The 17,610-nt window shown below is 47.5% G+C and overlaps 2 protein-coding genes across 2 annotated transcripts; both read right to left on the reverse strand.

Annotated features, from left to right (window-relative positions):
• Positions 1 to 7,420: 7,420 nt before the first annotated feature.
• LOC125621622 (histone H1C-like) lies at positions 7,421 to 7,965 on the reverse strand. Its single transcript, XM_048818749.2, has one exon. It carries the CDS (start codon positions 7,963 to 7,965, stop codon positions 7,429 to 7,431), a length of 537 nt encoding a protein of 178 aa, XP_048674706.1. The 3' UTR covers positions 7,421 to 7,428.
• Positions 7,966 to 16,892: 8,927 nt separating this feature from the next.
• On the reverse strand, positions 16,893 to 17,258 carry LOC125621629 (histone H2B 7-like). The gene has a single exon (XM_048818759.2). The coding sequence runs from the start codon at positions 17,256 to 17,258 to the stop codon at positions 16,893 to 16,895; it is 366 nt and encodes a 121-aa protein (XP_048674716.1).
• Between the last annotated feature and the right edge of the window lie 352 nt (positions 17,259 to 17,610).

Here is a 17,610-nt window from a genome sequence, read left to right on the forward strand (position 1 = left end):
CCCCACCCAGCTGAGACCCCTAGTCACTGGGCTAAAAGCTATGAGGTGCTCAGGGGTGGCGAGTTACATGGGCCCGTGGTGTCCAGGATCCAGCAAATTCAGGGCCCAGGAGCCTGGCTCCACCAATGTTCAAGGCTGGGTCTCCCCCGGCCCCACCTGCCGCTCCCATGCGCCTCCCCCGAGTGTCCCCCGGTCCCCATGTGCTGCCCGCGGGCCCCCACTGCGCTTCCCCTGGCTCGCGGCATCAACTGCCGCCGCAGGGTCCTAGTGCCCCCCCCGCCACTAGTGTTGCCTTGGACCCTTCCCTTTTCCAGCAGGACCCTCCACGAGCACAGGGCCCCCCCGCCTGCCGTCACCATTCCTGCCCCACGCTGGGCAAAGGGCAGCCCCATCCCAGTGAGGGGCAGCAGCAGGGGACGAAGCCCACGTGATGGCAGCCCCCTCCCCCACTGCACCCACTACAGGGGAGGTGAGGGGGCTTCCTGGACCTGAGAGGGGCCCTAGGAGCATGTGCAGTGATAGTGGGGTGGGGTGAGTGTGCTGCCGGGGGGGAGAGGGTTGGGGGGAGTCCTCCTTTCTGGCCCCAACCCTGGGGCAGCCTGCCTGTACCCCAAACTCCTTCTAATTCCCAGGCCTGCCCCACCCAGAGCCCACACCTCCAGCCAGAGCCCTCACCCCCTCCACTCCAATTCTCTGCCCTAGCCCTGAGCCCCTCCCACCCCCCAAACCCCTCAGCCCCAGCCAGAGCCCTCACCCCCCGCATCCCAACCCTCTGCCCCAGCCCTGAGCCCCCTCCTGCATCATGAACCCCCCCCCGGTCCCACCCCACAGCCCTCACCCTTGAACCCCAACCCTCTGCCTGAGCCCTTCCCACACCCCAAAGCCCTCATCACCAGCCCCACCCCAAAGCCCTCACATTTTTACATTATTTTAAAATATATATATCAGCTTACAAGGCAGGTGGGGGGGGGGGTCAGGACTTGGACCTGTTCTGGGCACCACCAAAAGTTATACAAACCTGCCACCCCTGGAAGACCTCTGTGTACTCCCCAAGGTACATGGTTGAGAACCACTCCTCTAGTGCAGCACCCTTCGATGTGTAAGAATTCACTGTTCATCAGTCGTTTCCCCTCAGGTCTTGGGGGGGGGGGGGGGAGGGATGGCCAAGGGTGGTGTTTCTAGGAGGAATAATGTGGGTCCTTCTCAATCCAGTGACCTATAGGCAGTTTGGTAGTGGAGGCAGCTGGTCATTGCGCTTCTTGCCTCCCCCTCTAGCGGTGCAAGAATGATGGATCCCAGAACAATCACAGGCTGCGTAACCCTGTCCGTAATCAACAGCAACACTTTCTGACAGAGACGCAAGGCGCATCCCGGCCGATGGCAGGGGGACAAAGTGTCACTTAGCCGTAAAAGTTTCCCGCCTGCCGATGAGCACCCAAGGATCAAGCTGGATAAGCCAAACTCATTGCACCAAGCCCGTTTAAAACCCCACACTAGGCCGATGTAGCATGATGACAGCTTATGGGGGTCTGAGAGCGAGGCAGGGTGAAGGGAAAAACAGTCGGGACTGGACAGGGGAACCTGGTGGGGGAGAAGGATTCAGGGAGAAAGACAGGGACTGAACAGGGTAACCTGGAGGGAGAACCTGTAAGAAACGTGCGGCAAAGGGAAAAGAGAAACAAGCATGTTAAATGTTATTGAAAGGGACACTAATTTATTACTTGGATGCTGAGCTCTTTGGGGCCGGGACTGTGGTTTTGGTCTCTGTCTCTACAGCATCGAGCCCAGTGGGTCATCCCGATCAATGACTGGCGCTATGAGAATACAGAACCTCAGAGTTACACACACACCTTGGGCATGGAGCTTGTTCGTCACTTTGAACAAAACATTATGGTTCTTTCAAAAGTTTACAACCAAACATTGACTGAATACACCTTTGAAACGTTACTATGCAGAAGAAAAATGCTTTTAACCATCTTAATGTAAATGAAACAAGCATGAAACAGTTTTTTTTACCTTCTCAAATTTTTTTTTAATTTTCCCTTTACTTTTTTAGTAGTTTACAGTAGTTTCTGGTTCCAACTTAGGAGTGTGGTTGACCGGTCAGTTCGTAACTCTGGTGTTCAGGACTCTGAGGGTCTACTGTATTGTACAACTAAAACAATAATAATCCCTTTGAGCCCCCGATTTAGGACAAATGGAAACACGGCAGTTGCCTTCAAAATAATCTTCTCAAATGTAGGCCGTTTGTTGGCTTTGCTTGGGTTAGCAAACCGTGACTGAACTGGAGCGGGTCAGCAAACTTCCAAAAGTGTGACAAAAAAAAACACACCAATTGGTTAATTTTTTTTTTTCACACCAGCTATAGTCAACTCCTTTTAAGCTGCACGTGTATTTAATTAAAATTTTTTTATTAAAAAAGTATGTTTTTATTCTCTCCCCACCACCACTTTATTATTTTTTCCTAGCTGCCGTGTGTTTCATTCGTGGATTCTTCAACATAAACGGGAAATGCCACTCACACTGGTGTGATGAAAGGCTGTTTAAGAAAGTGTGGTGTGTGGGGAAAGATACAACACAATCAAACATATGAAATTCTGTGGCCTGCATTGTGCAGGAGGTCGGACTAGATGATCATAATGGTCCCTTCTGGCCTAAATATCTATGAATCTATGAATATGACACAAGCATCAAGGGATGCCAGATGCTCCTCAAACGGCAGGGCAGGGGAGCAGTGAGTGAATCAGTTAGTCTTCCCTGTGGGAAAAGATTGACAGCATTACATGTCGCTCATGGAGACACACAAGAAAAATCATTTACTGAGCTGGCTGAGAAGCAGGGGGGACTGGTCCAGTGAAGGGGATAACCCAGATCAGCTGGGAGCAGAGGCAGACCAAGGAATGGCCAGGAACTCTTTACCATGGGGAGAAAGGTAAACTGACTTAATGGGACTGAAAGGCAGCTGAGGCTTGTCAGTGGCAGAGGAAGCTGCCGACCAAGAGTTGGGAGAAGGGCAGGGAAGTCCAGCTCCTTCCCAGAGGAAGGAGAGAGAACTGGCTGGGAATCTGCCAGAGCTGAGGAGACAGGAGCCAAGCTAAGAATAGACACCGAAGACAGTCAGCGCCTTACAGAGCTTGGCATCAGATGGGGAGGTGGCCAACACAGCCCTATGCCAGTGTACAGCAAGAGGTCCTCTTTGTTAAGAATAATTATGGCTGCGTTTGTGAGAGTTCTGGTGCTCTGACTCTCGCTGCTCTTTTTGAGCCTTCTCGCTGCTCTTCACTGGCTGCTGGGATGCTTTGCCCTCTTGGAGGGGAATTTAACGTTTCTCATGGATAGGGAATTTCTTGGCTTCTCTAACATTCTCTATCATTTTTTGGCTGGAGGTGACTGAGAGGCAGGTGTTCGTGGGGCACCTGTTTAAGCGGGTCCTCTGGCTGCGATTTATTTGGACGCCCACTCACTGAAAAAGCCTGAAGGGCAAACTTCCTTTGGTGTGTGTCAAGTATCAGAGGAGTAGCTGTGTTAGTCTGTATCCACAAAAACAACGAGAAATCCAGTAGCACCTTAAAGACTAACAGATTTATTTGGGCATAAGCTTTCGTGGGTAAAAACCCCCCTTCTTCAGATGCTTCTTTGGGGTGTGTGTTCACCAGCTCTTCTTAGGGATGTCCAGAAAGACTTTTTGTGCAACTTCTTGGAGACATGTTCGAAGCTTTACTTAGAGCCAAAAAAATTAGCCCAGTTTGCTGCTTAGTTCTCACCATCTCTGGCCTGCTCCCAGGGTGTCACGGTGGCCCCACCTGCTGCATGGCAGGGATCGTTAAAGTGATGGGGGACTAGGAATGGCTGAAAGGATAAAATCGCCTGAAGGAACTTTGAGCTTTATCAATAGATCTGTAATCCAACTCCACTCACTGTGCTGCTTTATCCTCCTCTAGTGGTGGCTGGGTCACATACCCAGGTTGATAAAACTGCAGTAGCCTTGACTCTATGCAGTGGTAGTGTAGCTCTGTTGGTCCCAGGATAGTAGAGAGAAAAGGCGGGTGAGGTGATATCCTTTGTTGGTCCAACTTCTGTTGGTGAGAGAGACGAGCTTATACAGAGACCCGAAAAAGAGCTCTGTGTCGCTCAAAAGCTTGTCTCTCACACCAACAGAAGTTGGTCCAGTGTATATGAAGTCTGCTGCAGTTTCCACAGTATGCATCCGATGAAGTGAGCTGTAGCTCACTAAAGCTCATGCTCAAATAAATTGGTTAGTCTCTAAGGTGCCACAAGTACTCCTTTTCTTTTCACCCACTTTGTCTCCCTATTACTCTTGGCTGACAGAGCTGATTTGTAGCTCAGGCTGTCATGGCTTTGAGTTTTAAAAAGGTTTCCATAAACACTCTGAGTGTCCAGGAAGGGATGCAATTGGCTCGAAGTTGATTTTACAAATGTTAATAGCATTTGCTGGAAGGGAAACCTAAACTAAAAACATGGTTATCAGTATAGAGATAATTATTTCCTCATTTTATTTTGGATCTTGCTTTTATCCCCCTCATACCTTTAAGTTTTTTTCCCCTTTTAATTTGTACTCTAGATTTTTTTCATTGATTCATAGAAATGTAGGACCTGGAAAGGACCTAGACAGACCATCCCTGACAATGTTTGTCTAACCTGTTCTTTAAAAACCTCCAATGACAGAGATTCCACAACCTCCCTTGTAAGGCTATTCCATTTCTGAAGTATCTTTATAGTTAGAACAGTTTTCTTAATAACTAACCTAAATTTCACTTGTTAAAGATTAAGACAAATACTTCTTGTTGTACCCTCAATGGACATGAAGAATGATCACCATCCTCTTCATAGAAACCCTTAACATATCTGAAGGCTATCAGGTTCATAAAACTATCATTATTTCACACCTCCCCTGTGCAACATTCTTACTGAAAGATGAAGTATTGAATGAGTTTAGGCAGAGCACCTGCATAAAATTTCTAACCACAGCAAATCATTACACCATTTCATGTTTTCTGCAGATACAGGTTGTGGTCCTTCTTTGTCTTACTGCTACTGGAATAGAACCTATAAATGCCAAAAATTTATAAGCTTAATTTATGTAAAAGTTCACTATACTTTAAAATTTTTTAATTCAATAAATATTAAAACAACATTCTTCAGTTAAAGATTTTACTGAACTTAAAAAAAAACCAACAGAAAATGGGCAACCCTGAAGAGTATGTTTAGAATCTAATAATTTTAAAGGGTCAGCTAAAAAACTTTGCTTAGAGATGGTGTATTTAGCATCAACCCTAGTAGTACCTTTAAATAAAGCATACTTAGATCACTCCCTACATAATAATAAGCACACCACATTCAGGATCTTTCTTAGAATTCATAGCCAAGTACTTATTGTACCAAGCCAGCAATATTATTCTTCCACTGATACACTCAAACAAGCAACCTATAAATATATTCTTACACTCATAACCGTTGAAAACAAGCCTGTGACTGGGAAAACTAGCTATATAAGGGCCCTTAAAAATATAAGCAACAAAACTTTTCTGTTCTACATTACCACCAAAATGAATCCATCCTTCCTTACCTCCCTGCCTGCTTGCTTCTCTAGGCAGGCAATGAACCAGTGCACCGGCCGGAGCTCCTTTTATAGAGCCTGAGAGGACCTGAAGGAAGACTGAGACCTCTTACCCTGCGGCCCTGGGGTAACACTGCCCCCTGGCGTGTTCCAGCAGCGAACAGCAACTCCTCGCTACCTGGATATGGAAATAAACGGAAGCGTTTCGCCCATTCGCTTTTTCATTGGTTTGTTTGGGAAACCAATCAAACGGCACTGACTTTTGAAGGAAAATATAGACTTGTTTCATGGTGGGGGACATGGCTCCCTCTCTTACTTAGAAACCGTTGCTCACAGGGACCGGGGCTGTATGGTCCGACCGCGCCTAGCATTTGTTCCTAATTGGGGTTTCAGTTTGATGTATCAATACAATGAAATATTTGCTGAAATAATCCCTTAATTCTACCTCTATCCATTTACAAAGCACAAGTGCTATGCCCGAATGGGTGGGGAATGTTTTTGTTCCCCACATGTCGCTCATGGAGAAAGAAACCAGAATCCTTATCACAGAGGAGCACCCCAAAAAGTGTGTGTGTGGGGGGTGTTTTCTTTTTTTCTCTTACTACAGGGGAAGTATTAAGTATTGTGGCCCAGCAAAGGATCTTTGTTTCATTCCTACATTTTTCTCCCAGGTGGTAGCAAGAACACAGCGCCTTGTTCATAAATCCATGAATGTCCCTAAAGGAGCCAAACTGTATCCCGCTATTGTAGTGAGAACAAAGCAAATCGCTCGGACAGCGGCCGGTGGGAAGGTGTCTCCCTTAGTGGAACAGCTCACAAATTACTGTCTTCTAATAAGACCACGAGATAAGCTTCATTATTTTTCAGTTTGTTTGTTTGTTTTTTACGGGACCAGGACAGCGAAGCTCTGAAAACGAAGGTCGCTCTTGAAATCCGGAGCGACTTTTCTGACCAGGCGCTAGCTAGCAAAGCAGTTTAGGGAGGAGCCGCAATAGCAAACCACTTGCAGCGCCACAAGTGCTAAACCGATACCGATTAATCTTTTTCATCCCGCTTGTAGCAAGATCATGCTTCCGAACAGCGTTAGGTGCCTGCTGACTCTGTGGCATCTCCCCCCCAAGTAGATTTCCGAGCAATCTGCCTTGGTCTCACCTCAACCTGGCAGTGAATGTCTCAACATTGCTACACCAATCAAACAACCACAACAGGAAATACGGTACAATTGTGAGCTCATATATATAGAGGCAAGGGCGGGCGCTAATTGGATGAAAAGAGGAATCATTGGTAGAGCTTTTGAGGGGGAGGACAGGGATTGGGCAGGGGAAGGAGGCCTGCACTGTCTTTGGGCAGTAAGTTACCGCTTTGCTGGACCTGATAGGAAACAGGCACCAGTGGAAGCCCGGGCTCCAGTTCTCCCCTAGAATCGCTGTTAAAGAGACAAACATGGATATAAATTTCCTAGTCAAAGTGTATTGAGGTTACGATTTTGATCATTACTACGGAGTAAAACGATCTTTTTAAAGTCTGTGTTTACGTGAGGATTTCTTTCACGGGACTCTTTTTTCGGGGGAGGACAATTTTATTAACTATTTAAAAAATCAACTTTGAATATTTTTCCATAGGAAATTTTGGATTTTTTTTACGTTGTTCAATGTAACCTTATCATCATGAATAGAGGCACAGAATAAAATTCCGAATCAAAGATTTCCCTCCAAGAAGCATCTTTGTTGGTAAAAGCTCACGCCGCACCGCCCATGCTCTCCCGCCGAAACATTAGCTCATTTAGTGAGTATTGAGGGTGGCTCTTAAAAGAGCCTTTGAGTTTATATTAGCGGACAAGGAATGTGTTTTTAATGCCTCTTGACAGCAGCTTTGCCGGGAGGGGCAGCCCTCCCCTTGGCTCTGGCCGGGTTCTTGCGAGTCTTGGGTTTTTTAACAGCTAGCTTGGTCTCTCTGCCAGGCCCCTTTGCTTTCCTAGCTGCTGGGACGTTAATTTTTTTCGGAGATCTCCTGGCTACTATCTGGTTTTTGGGTCTCTTGACGGCCGTTTTTTTCTTCGTTGTTTTCAAGGCGCCCCCCTTCTTCTGGTGCTTGTTGATCCTGAAGGATCCCGAGACGCCGCTGCCCGTCACCCGCTGCAGCAGCCCTTTGCTAACGAGAGAGCTGAGAGCCGCCTTTAGGCGACCGTTGTTCTTCTGCACGTCGTATCCCTCGGCCAAGAGCGCCTTTTTGATGGCAGCCAGAGAGGCGCCCTTGCGGGCTCTAGAGACGCAAACAGCCCGCAGAATGAGGTCGTGGAGAGACGGCCTCCCTCTTTTCTTGGGTGGAAATGTAGCTAAGGCTACGTCTGAGGAAGAAGTCTGGAGGATGGAGCTCAAATCTCGCATGTCTCCCCACTGTATTCACAGCCACAAGAACCGCCACCGCCTGCCTGCTGCTGCAGCTGCAACGGCGGCTGCTACTGCCGCTGCTGCCGCCGCCGCCGCCGCCGCCTCTTATCTGCAAAGCGACAACCTCCCACGAAGCTTCCAGGACTCTCCGCTCCAAACTGATCTCACTGGCCCCCTGCCGGGCTTTATATAGAGAAGAACCCGACGCAACCGACTCAACCAGCTCGCCGCGCGCACCACCTCCCCTCGACGGCGGACGCAACAGAATCAATGAGCCTCCACTCGCCTCCCAGCGTCCCACAAATCTGTGTTTCTGAAACTCCACTGATCTCTAATTTTAAAAGTCCGACTGGCTTTTTGCTCAATTAATGTAGACGTCCCCAGGCTAGGACTGTTAGGTGTTTTCATTCGCTGCATCTTTTGGATCCACCGAATGGGCTCCCCCCGCCAGAAATCGACAAAACCCTCGATTTATCCATCGGCCTGTCCCCCAAAAGTAAACAAAATTTGGGTTTAATCTTAAATTACAATTAAATTTTTGTACCTGCCTTCAAGATATCGAGGGAACAGTATTAAGGCGGAGTGAGGTATCCCACACAAAGAAATTAAATGGTTTCCTTCTTTGTCTTTTTGTGCAGCGCCCTTCCAAAGACAAACAAGAAACACACCTAGGCTTCCCCATGCTCGCCTATGAGGATTTGTCTACTTTCAAAAGGAAATAAATATCTCTAGTTTTCTGTCATAGTAAAACATTACCAAGTACTTTAAACGTACTGCTATTTTAATTTCTATAGGGATGCATCCTACTCTCATTCACCTGGCTGAAATTAATGTCAAAACATCCATTTACTTCAGTAGAAAGTGCAAAAGTTAGAGAAAACTATAGGATACACATGCAGAAAAAAATGTAACAGGGAGGAAGAATAATTATTTTCATGTGTTTGGAAAATAATTATTTTGTTTTAAGGTACAGGTTTTTAGTAAAAGGGGAAGCTAACTATGATATGATACTTTAGGTTTTACGACAGAGGCATTTTATTTTATTAAAACCTTCATATTTGTGAAGAATTTAGAACCCGATTGTTTTATGCCTCTGGCTTAAAGGTATTAACCTGTAACCTGCAAAAGTGGCTAGAGGCTATGGGTGCCTCAAATGTCGAGTTCCCAGCACCAGACTATTGGGGGGAGGGGGGAAGTAGTGGTTTGATTGATGTTGATAATTCAGGTGTTACAGTTGTTGTCTCACATTACAGGACCAAAGTGTCATCCAGCATAACCATATAATCGAAAAGGAATAACTTTAAAACGGACAAGAATGATTTAACGCAATAATTACCCAGCAGGACTCAAAATTATTGAGGAAAAGACTTTAGGATTGGATAGTTATATAAATAACAAGATCATTTACACTTAGCATTACAAGGAGAGGGAAGAGACAAGTGTGTGTGTGTGTGGGGGGCCTAGAAAGGACAAACCCACTCACACTTCAGGACAAGATCCAAGCAGCCTCGACTTCCCTGGAGCTTGCTGTATATGGACGGGCGCGATAAATTCTGTAGCAATGAGCTCAGACAGGTAATTTGCGGTGATTCAAGATGCTCAGGACCTTAGAAAACATGCCCGGGTGCCCATGTGAACCTACTTCAGCATCTCGTACAAGTATCCGGAATAAAACTCTTTCCTCCTCTTTTTCAGCACACTTCTTTGCGACATCACCAATCAGCACCTGTCTCCCTATTCTTTTCCCTACAAAAAAACGAAACGTAGGAGCTCAGAGTTCCCATTTATTAAGTAGTGGCAGACCTGAAGGGAGACTGAGACCGCCTACCACCTAAGCTTTCGCTACTACAAGTCTCACCCTTCTTCACTTCTATATCTACCATCACGCCTCGCTTTCTTGATGTGCAATTAAGGATCCAAACATTTCTCCTTTTCATTAGCTCATCCGGCAAGCCAAGCAAAAATAGAACCAATGTCTCCCCGCCTCTAAAGTATCTGTCATGAAATTAAAATGCCATAGTGTAAACCCTTCTCTTATCCTTATTCTAGAGACTATCCCGAGAAAATGATGCAATTTTAACAGTAATTTGAGGACAAAAATCACGATTTTTGTTTCCTTAGTCGGGGAGCAGATCCGAGATTTGTGTATGTTTTCCCTGCCAGAGCTTTATTGTTTTAGTTTATCTGATCACCAAACTCTGGTGAATGAAACATCCTCACCAGGAGAACATACCACGCAGGTTGTTAGTGCTGAGGAGCAGGGGACGGAACCAGGCTGATTCGGTTGCGTCAGACACTGGGGTATAACTACCCCTCGGGCTGCAGCTGCCGGGCCCTGCTTCAATCTGCGGCACCCTGAGGTGCAGGAGGCGACGAGCTTGATTTTCAGGCTGCGCCGGAGCAAGTAGGGAACAACTATCAAAAAATAGAGAACGCAGCGCCTCTTGAGTCTACCCAGATGAACACAGATCAGCCGGCTGGCCCTTCCCAGGCACCAACCAGCAAGAGAACCAAGCGGAAGAAGAGGAAGGCTGATAACTCGAAAAGACCGGGAAGGTTTTGCCCACTTCATTCTCCAGACCGCGGATTTCTCCAAGCACTCCGGGGAGATCTTCCTGGGAGTCATCAGGAAAGAGCTGGCGGCGGAGGGGATCGATGTCAAGAAGAACAAAGCGCATATCAAAGCGGGGCTCGGGAAACTGGTCTCCACTAATGTCTTGCTTAGGGTCCCGGGCTCCTACAAACTTATCGCAGAAGCGAAGCTACCCCCTCAGCCGGTGAAGAAGGACAAATCGGCAAAGAAGCAGGGGGCTGAGAAAATCAAGAGGAAAAAAAAAAAAGCAGCGAAGAAAAAAGCCAAGAAGAAAGCAGGGGATCTTGTGGATCGGGAAGAGGAAACTGGAGAAACTGTCGCTTCTGTATCCTTTGTGCAGTGGGAAGCATCTCTCGAGGGGAAGTCCTAAAAGTCCCATAATTCTACCGGTTCATTCTGCTGAAAAAATAAATAAACCCAAAGGCACTTTTAAGAGCCACCCCAAAAACTTTCCCTATAAGAGCGTTAACACAAATGTACCTTTAAAAAAAAACAACTTTTTTTTCTGTATTTGTATAGGACCAGATCCCAGGCGTTAGGGAAGATGAAAACTATATAAGCATGGGTCAGTTGCCTTCTTTATCAACCCCCACCCCCTTATTTTAAGTCAGTTACTTCAATGGCAGGATCTAACTAATCTTGAAAGCGCCCTGCCTTTTCCTGCTGTTGGTTTTCCTGACCTGCTTATCATAAAATGCATTCATCAATGGTAGCGCTGCAGTTTGCTTTCTATTCTATGAATACATACAACACACACAGCCCTCCCTTATCTCTGAAAAAGCCGCGATACAAAATATGGCACCAGAGAGCAAAGACGTTCGCTCTTTTGATGAGCCCTGGGGGATGGTTCTGAAAAGAACCGTTTTGTTTTTTCGCCCCTGGCCTGAGCCTTCACTCCATAAGGAAGGTGCCCTTAATAATATCTTCTAAGATCTGCTTCCTGCGCGTTCCCACCGTCCCCTTGATTTTGCCCGGGCTCCTGCTGACCCTCTTGGGTCGTGCAGCAGCCGGTTTCATTTCCCCGCTGGGGTCATTTGGTCCTGGGGCAGCTGTTCCTGTCTTCGCCGAGCTCTGGCTCCTCTTGGACGCGGCTATTTCCCCTTTTCTGCTTTCGGGGAGCCGCCTCCCCGCTGGAGCCTGAAAGAGCCCGGGGCGCCGCTGCCGCTGACCCGACGCAGAGCCCCTCGGCTCAGGAGATAACGGAGCACAGTCTTGATGCGGCCCTTGTTCTTCCGCACGTCGTATCCCTCGCCCTCCAGCGTCTTCTCGATGGCGGCCAGAGAGGCGCCTCTGCCGGCGGCGGGGACATCAGCCGCCCGGAGAATGACCTGGCTGAGAGTCGGTTTCTTCCTTCCCTTGCGCGGGGGATTCTCCCCAGCCGGGTGGGAGGCTGCAAAAGCCGCGGGGAGAGGACGCGAACCGGGCATGTCCCTGCGAGTCAATCCCAGCTGCTGCCACCCAGACCCGCACGTGGGGCCGCCGCCCTGACACTGAGCCCAGCGGCCGCCGCTGAGGCCGGATAGCGAGCAGAGCCCGCCGCAGCCGAATCAATCCCCTGCTTTATTCCTGCCCCTGCGCCCTCTCCCCAGCCGGTGTTTCGTCTGCCCCACTCAAGTTGCCCGCAAAAAAGCGCCAGCCCCGATTTGCACAATCGTTTCCCCTCCCCGCTCGAGGACACAGCTAGTTCCCCCGCTGGCGTTGTCCGAAATATTCATAAGTTGCTGTCTGGGATAGGTCACAAAACTGGGCTGTGTAACTATATGGCAAATGTGCTTGATTGAAGATGACAAACATTAAGCAGTACATTCACCTGCCAAAAAATTACAAAAAGCCCTACAGCACTGAGATCCTTTATGATTGTGCCTCACACTTGGTAAGGCAACTCCCACCCTTTCATGTATTTATACCTGCTCCTATATTTTCCACTTCATGCATCTGATGAAGTGGGTTCCAGCACGTAAAAGCTTATGCCCAAATAAAATTTGTTCGTCTCTAAGGTGCCACAAGGACTCCTCCTTGTTTTTCCTTAATTCTCCTGTAACTCTGCATCCTTTTGTCCTTGTAGACTTTTAAAGAAAGAGTTTCAAAGTCACCAATAGCAATTAGGCCTACCTGGAACAGCCTAATTCTAAGGAAGACTCCCAACTCTGATTGAGTTTAACTGCCACGTATACCTTTGAAAATCTCCCATTTATGTATCTAAACATTTCTCATTTAACGAACAAATTTTCAGAAATGTGCAAATGAACATATCCCATATACATATTTACTCAGTCGAGCTGTATGCTTCTTAATTGGCCACATACTGAGACAAATTCTTATTTTGTTGTGTGTACCCACTATGGCATTATATGCATTGCAATCGGGTGGAATATGCATTACCGGTAATCAGTGCTCCCTCTGGAGTATTTTCTATCATGAAGACCATACAGATCAATGAAAGAAATAGCTAACAATAGCTGGCTAGAACGAAGAGTGGGGCTGATGTATTATCAGAAGTTTCTTCCTATCTATGTCAGGGAGAATTTGCTATGCCCGTTCCCATAAAGGTGATAGGAAGGCAAAAACAGGACACAGCCTTAGTTCTTGATACTACATTCCGTGTTAGTTACTAGCTGGTGCTTTCTCACACAAAAACACAGCTTCAGTGTTGGGCAAGACCCCACAAGAGCTTGTTCAGCACTTCAATCTTTGTGGACAGCAAACTATGGAGGGTACAGAACAATTGGGCTCTTCTCACTGTTCCCAGGACTCATTCTCTGCTAATAGAAGATTCTTAGTTCTCAGATACTTCAGCACACCAACCAAATTATCTAAAGGCAACATTTCTACTACATCTCATGGAGTAGCTTTTCAGCCTACCCACAGAGAACCGTAGCCCCACTCAAGCAACTTCCTTTCCTTACAACCCATCAACTGGACCGCTTTCTTCTCTCAACAAAAGGGAATGGCTGAGTGACTTTTGTTATAACCTTAGAGCCGGGCAGTTCCTCCATTCTGATTGGCTAGTAGGAGTCCAACTCCCCTGAACCAATGAGAATGAGGATCCTGAATAAACCAGTGAGAGAGCCCCTTTTCTTTCTCGGTCTCTTTTTTTCTCCTAAAATTGTCATGCTCTACCGTCAACACAAATGAGCATAGGGGGTCAGACCAATGGTCCATCTATCCCAATAGCCTGTCTTCTGAAGTTGCCAATGCCAGATGCTTCAGAAGGAATGGACAGAACAAGGAAATTACCTTGAGATCTATCCAGTCTACCAGTCCCAGCATCTGGCCGTCAGAGGTTTAGGGACACCCAGAGCATGGTGTTGGATCCCTGATCATCTTGACTGATAAATTCACCCGCTTAATTTAAAAAACAATTCCTCCCCACCCCCACAAAATCATCTATTGAATTCCTTCATAGGTTGATTTGTTCATTCATCCCTGTTCCTCTTTCTGTCAGAGGTAAGGCTGCGAATTTTAACATTCGTTAAGTGAAAAACCTATCAAACACTGGTCCCGCCTGAGTGTAGCGCTGGAGATGTGTGCGAGGCTTTGGTGGTTTTATTTTCTCTCTGTCTCCCCCCGCCCCTCAGCAGAAGGTTCATTCCTTAACACCATCGCCAGAAAATGAAACACCCTCCAGATCTCGGCAAGATGTCTGTTGTGGAATGACAGGAGGCCTCCTGGGCTCTTAGAAACTCGGGTTCTCGGTGCTACAGAGACACACTTTGGAGGGGAACCTAGAGCTGCGGAGGCAGGAGGGCCGGGAGGTTGATTCGGTTGCGTCCGGGTCCAGGCTATAATTAGCCGCGGGCAGCAGCCCTGGCTTCTAGTCTGCGGCTGGAGCGGCGAGAGCAGCGACTTGGAGCAGCTAGCCAATAGGCTTCCAAGCAATAGGAACCGGAGCGGTGCTGGTGGCTGGAGAAGCGGGCGCCCCCTCTAGACCGAGATGAATGCAGCGCAAAGCACAGCTGAAGCTCCCGCTGCAGTTCCAGCTCCAACCAGCCAAAGGAAAAAGAAGAGAAGGAAGAAGAAGCCGCCTCGAAGACAGCGGCCGGCTTTTGCCCAGCTCATCCTGTGGAGCGTGGATTTCTCCAAGAGCCGCAAGGGCTTCTCCCTGGTGGCCATCGAGAAGGAGCTGGCGGCGACGGGAGTCGACGTCCAGAGGAACAAAAGCCGCATCAAATCGGCGCTCAAGAAGCTGGTCACCAACAACATCCTGTGCAAGGTGCCTGGAGTGACGGGGGCTCCAGGCTCTTACAAGCTCTGCAAAGAACCGGGCGTCGGCAAAACGCAGCTCGTTCTGCAGCTGCCCAAGACCAAGGAGGCCAAGAAGCCGGCAAAGCAGAAGAGACAAGCAGATAAAAAGCCGCCTGCCAACCAGGAAGCTAAAAAGACCAAGAAGAAAAACAAAGGCACGGGGACAAAGGCCCCCGGGAAGATGAGGAACGTGGCCGAAGGCAAAGGAGCTGGCAAGACTTCTGCGGTTTCCTCTGCTCGCGGGGCAATGGCTCCCCAGGGGAAATCTTAACAGATCTATTGATTCACTGCAACGAAACAACAACGGCTCTTTTAAGAGCCACCCTAAACCATTTCCAGAAGAGCTTTAAGCACGAAGGCCCTGATGTGCATTGTTTAGGACCAAATACTGCATTGCTCACTCTGGTAAATCTCCTTTTGATTTCAACAGAAAATAGTGGGTGCGCTCGGAAACCAGAAATAGGCTTTCAGGTCTGCCCCCTGCCCTTTAGAAAGAGACGAGATATGCGATCAGGTTTGCTATACTGTTAAATATGATGGAACCTCTCTCAGTGTCTGACGGGAACGAGTGTGGAAACCCCACCCGCGCAACAGATATGGTGAGCAAGTGACCAGAAAACACAGGAGTTGTGTGTATCGAACTATGAAAATTTTAAACCCCAGAATTCTTCACAACCTTATCTCAGAATTTGATGTAACAGGTGGAGGAAACGTACAAGTAGTCTGGGAACAACCTAAATCCCCACGTATTACGTGCATTCTGGTATTGCCCATAATACTGTCATGTCAGGATGCTCGAAAGGTTTCCGTGACTACCCATGGCTGGGGAGGGGTTCAAGGACGGGACAGGGCTGCCCTGTTTCTGCCCCCCACTGAAGCCAGGGCTAGCTGGGGTGGAGGGCCAAGATTCCGGCGTTTTCAAGGGCAGATTAGAATATGTACATGTGGGGGGAGCAGGGAAGGTAGGTAGGTGGCCCTGTCTTATAAAAACTCCAGTTTAAGATTTAGGAGGAATTTGCCTTTCAAAAAGACTTTCACAGCCCAAAGGACCTGCTCCCCCATCAGATAATCGTCACGCGCATGCTGCCGCCCCGACCTGATAAAGCTGTTTTATAACCACCACCAGTGATCTCGAGCAGGAGGAGCCGCCATCCGCCCTGTATATTTCTGAGCGCGGTTGGTTTTCCCGCAGCTGGAAAGGCAGGGAGTGGATCTTGCCCCGCGGTTCCTGGTGTATTTGCGAGCGGTCTGCACCTTAACTGTAGATTTACAAGTAGGTTGCTGCTTAGTTAGCATCACTCCACGGCGATGCCCAGGCTCCTGCGACAGCCCCGTGCAGACAGTGTGGGTATTTTACAGTGACAGCAGGCTGCAATTGTCGGAAAGGAAAGCAACCATTTCAGACTGAAATTTTATCAGGGGATTTTGTTAACATAGGGCTAAGAAGGGGTATAGAGAGAGAAAGAGCCAGGTGGCTTCAGGTTATTTGGAGGAAGATGAAAGCAGTTTATACTTTATTCCTTCCCCATCCCCTTTCATTTCGGCTTGTGGTGTTTTTTGTTTCCTTATAGCTTTGGGGCTGCTGCTTTTCCAGCCTTTGGGAAATGAAGAGTCCTTGGTCTCCAAGTCCTTTGCGAATGAAAACGTTTCAAGAGTTTGCAATATTCATAAAAACAAGTTGAAGTTTATTTAAAAAAAAATTCTCTAGCTGCGTTTGATTCCTGTATTTCAGTATAAAAGACAAGATTATTAAACGGTCAGAATATCTACTATGCAAAGACTTTATAGCACGGTAAACCTTATTTTATAAACCAAATCTAATTTCCACGAAGGATTCTTATGTGGATAGGTTAAGAAACAACCTTTTTACCAGTTTCCTTCCCCAATATTGCTTTTATCCTCTCTCTACAGTCAAAAATGATGGGTATTTAATTGATGAAACCTCAATCAGTAACTGATTTAATTAAATTACTTTCCCTTACTATGAGCAGCTCTTTTATGGGAAAAGTGGGTGGCCCTTAAAAGGGCCTTTGGGTCTTAATTCGGTGGATGGTTTCACCTTAACACAGCCAGGGCACGCAAAACTTTATTTAGAGCTGGTATATTTGGTCACTGCCTTAGTGCCTTCCGACACAGCATGCTTCGCCAATTCCCCAGGCAAGAGCAGGCGGACCGCCGTCTGGATCTCTCTAGAGCTGATGGTCGACCTTTTATTGTACAAAGCCAAGCGCGATGCCTCTGCAGCGATGCGCTCGAAAAGATCGCTCACGAAAGAATTCATAATACTCATGGCCTTGGAAGAAATGCCCGTGTCCGGATGGACCTGCTTCAACACCTTGTAGACATAAATCGAATACGACTCTCTGCGACTCTTCTTACGCTTCTTATCCCCTTTCTTCGCACCTTCCGCAATCAGCTTCTTTCCCCCTTTCTTCGGCACACGCGCAGACATCTTCACTCTCCTTCTCGCTTCCAATCAACATAAAATGACCCCAAGTCCCTCGGAGTTCCTCTTTATATAGATTGTTGGCCGACCTGAATGAAGACTGAAAGCTCTTCGGTCCTCACCTTTTCTAGCAACTGCTGGTTCGCGCGTCAAGTCTGATCGCCTGAACATGACGGCTCTGTTCACTATCTGCTACTGAGAAGGCGGCATAATTGATATAATCTAGTGTTGTCTCAGACTTTCTTCTTAGATTAGCCCACTCTCAACACAGCAGTTTGATCCTCTACGATTCCAACAAAGCTTTGTAAAAGTCAGAATATTTACGATTTAAATTTCCATTGGAGAATGTCTAGCGTGT

This window comes from Caretta caretta, chromosome 14 (genome assembly GCF_965140235.1).
Source record: "Caretta caretta isolate rCarCar2 chromosome 14, rCarCar1.hap1, whole genome shotgun sequence".
Classification (NCBI taxonomy): domain Eukaryota; kingdom Metazoa; phylum Chordata; order Testudines; family Cheloniidae; genus Caretta; species Caretta caretta.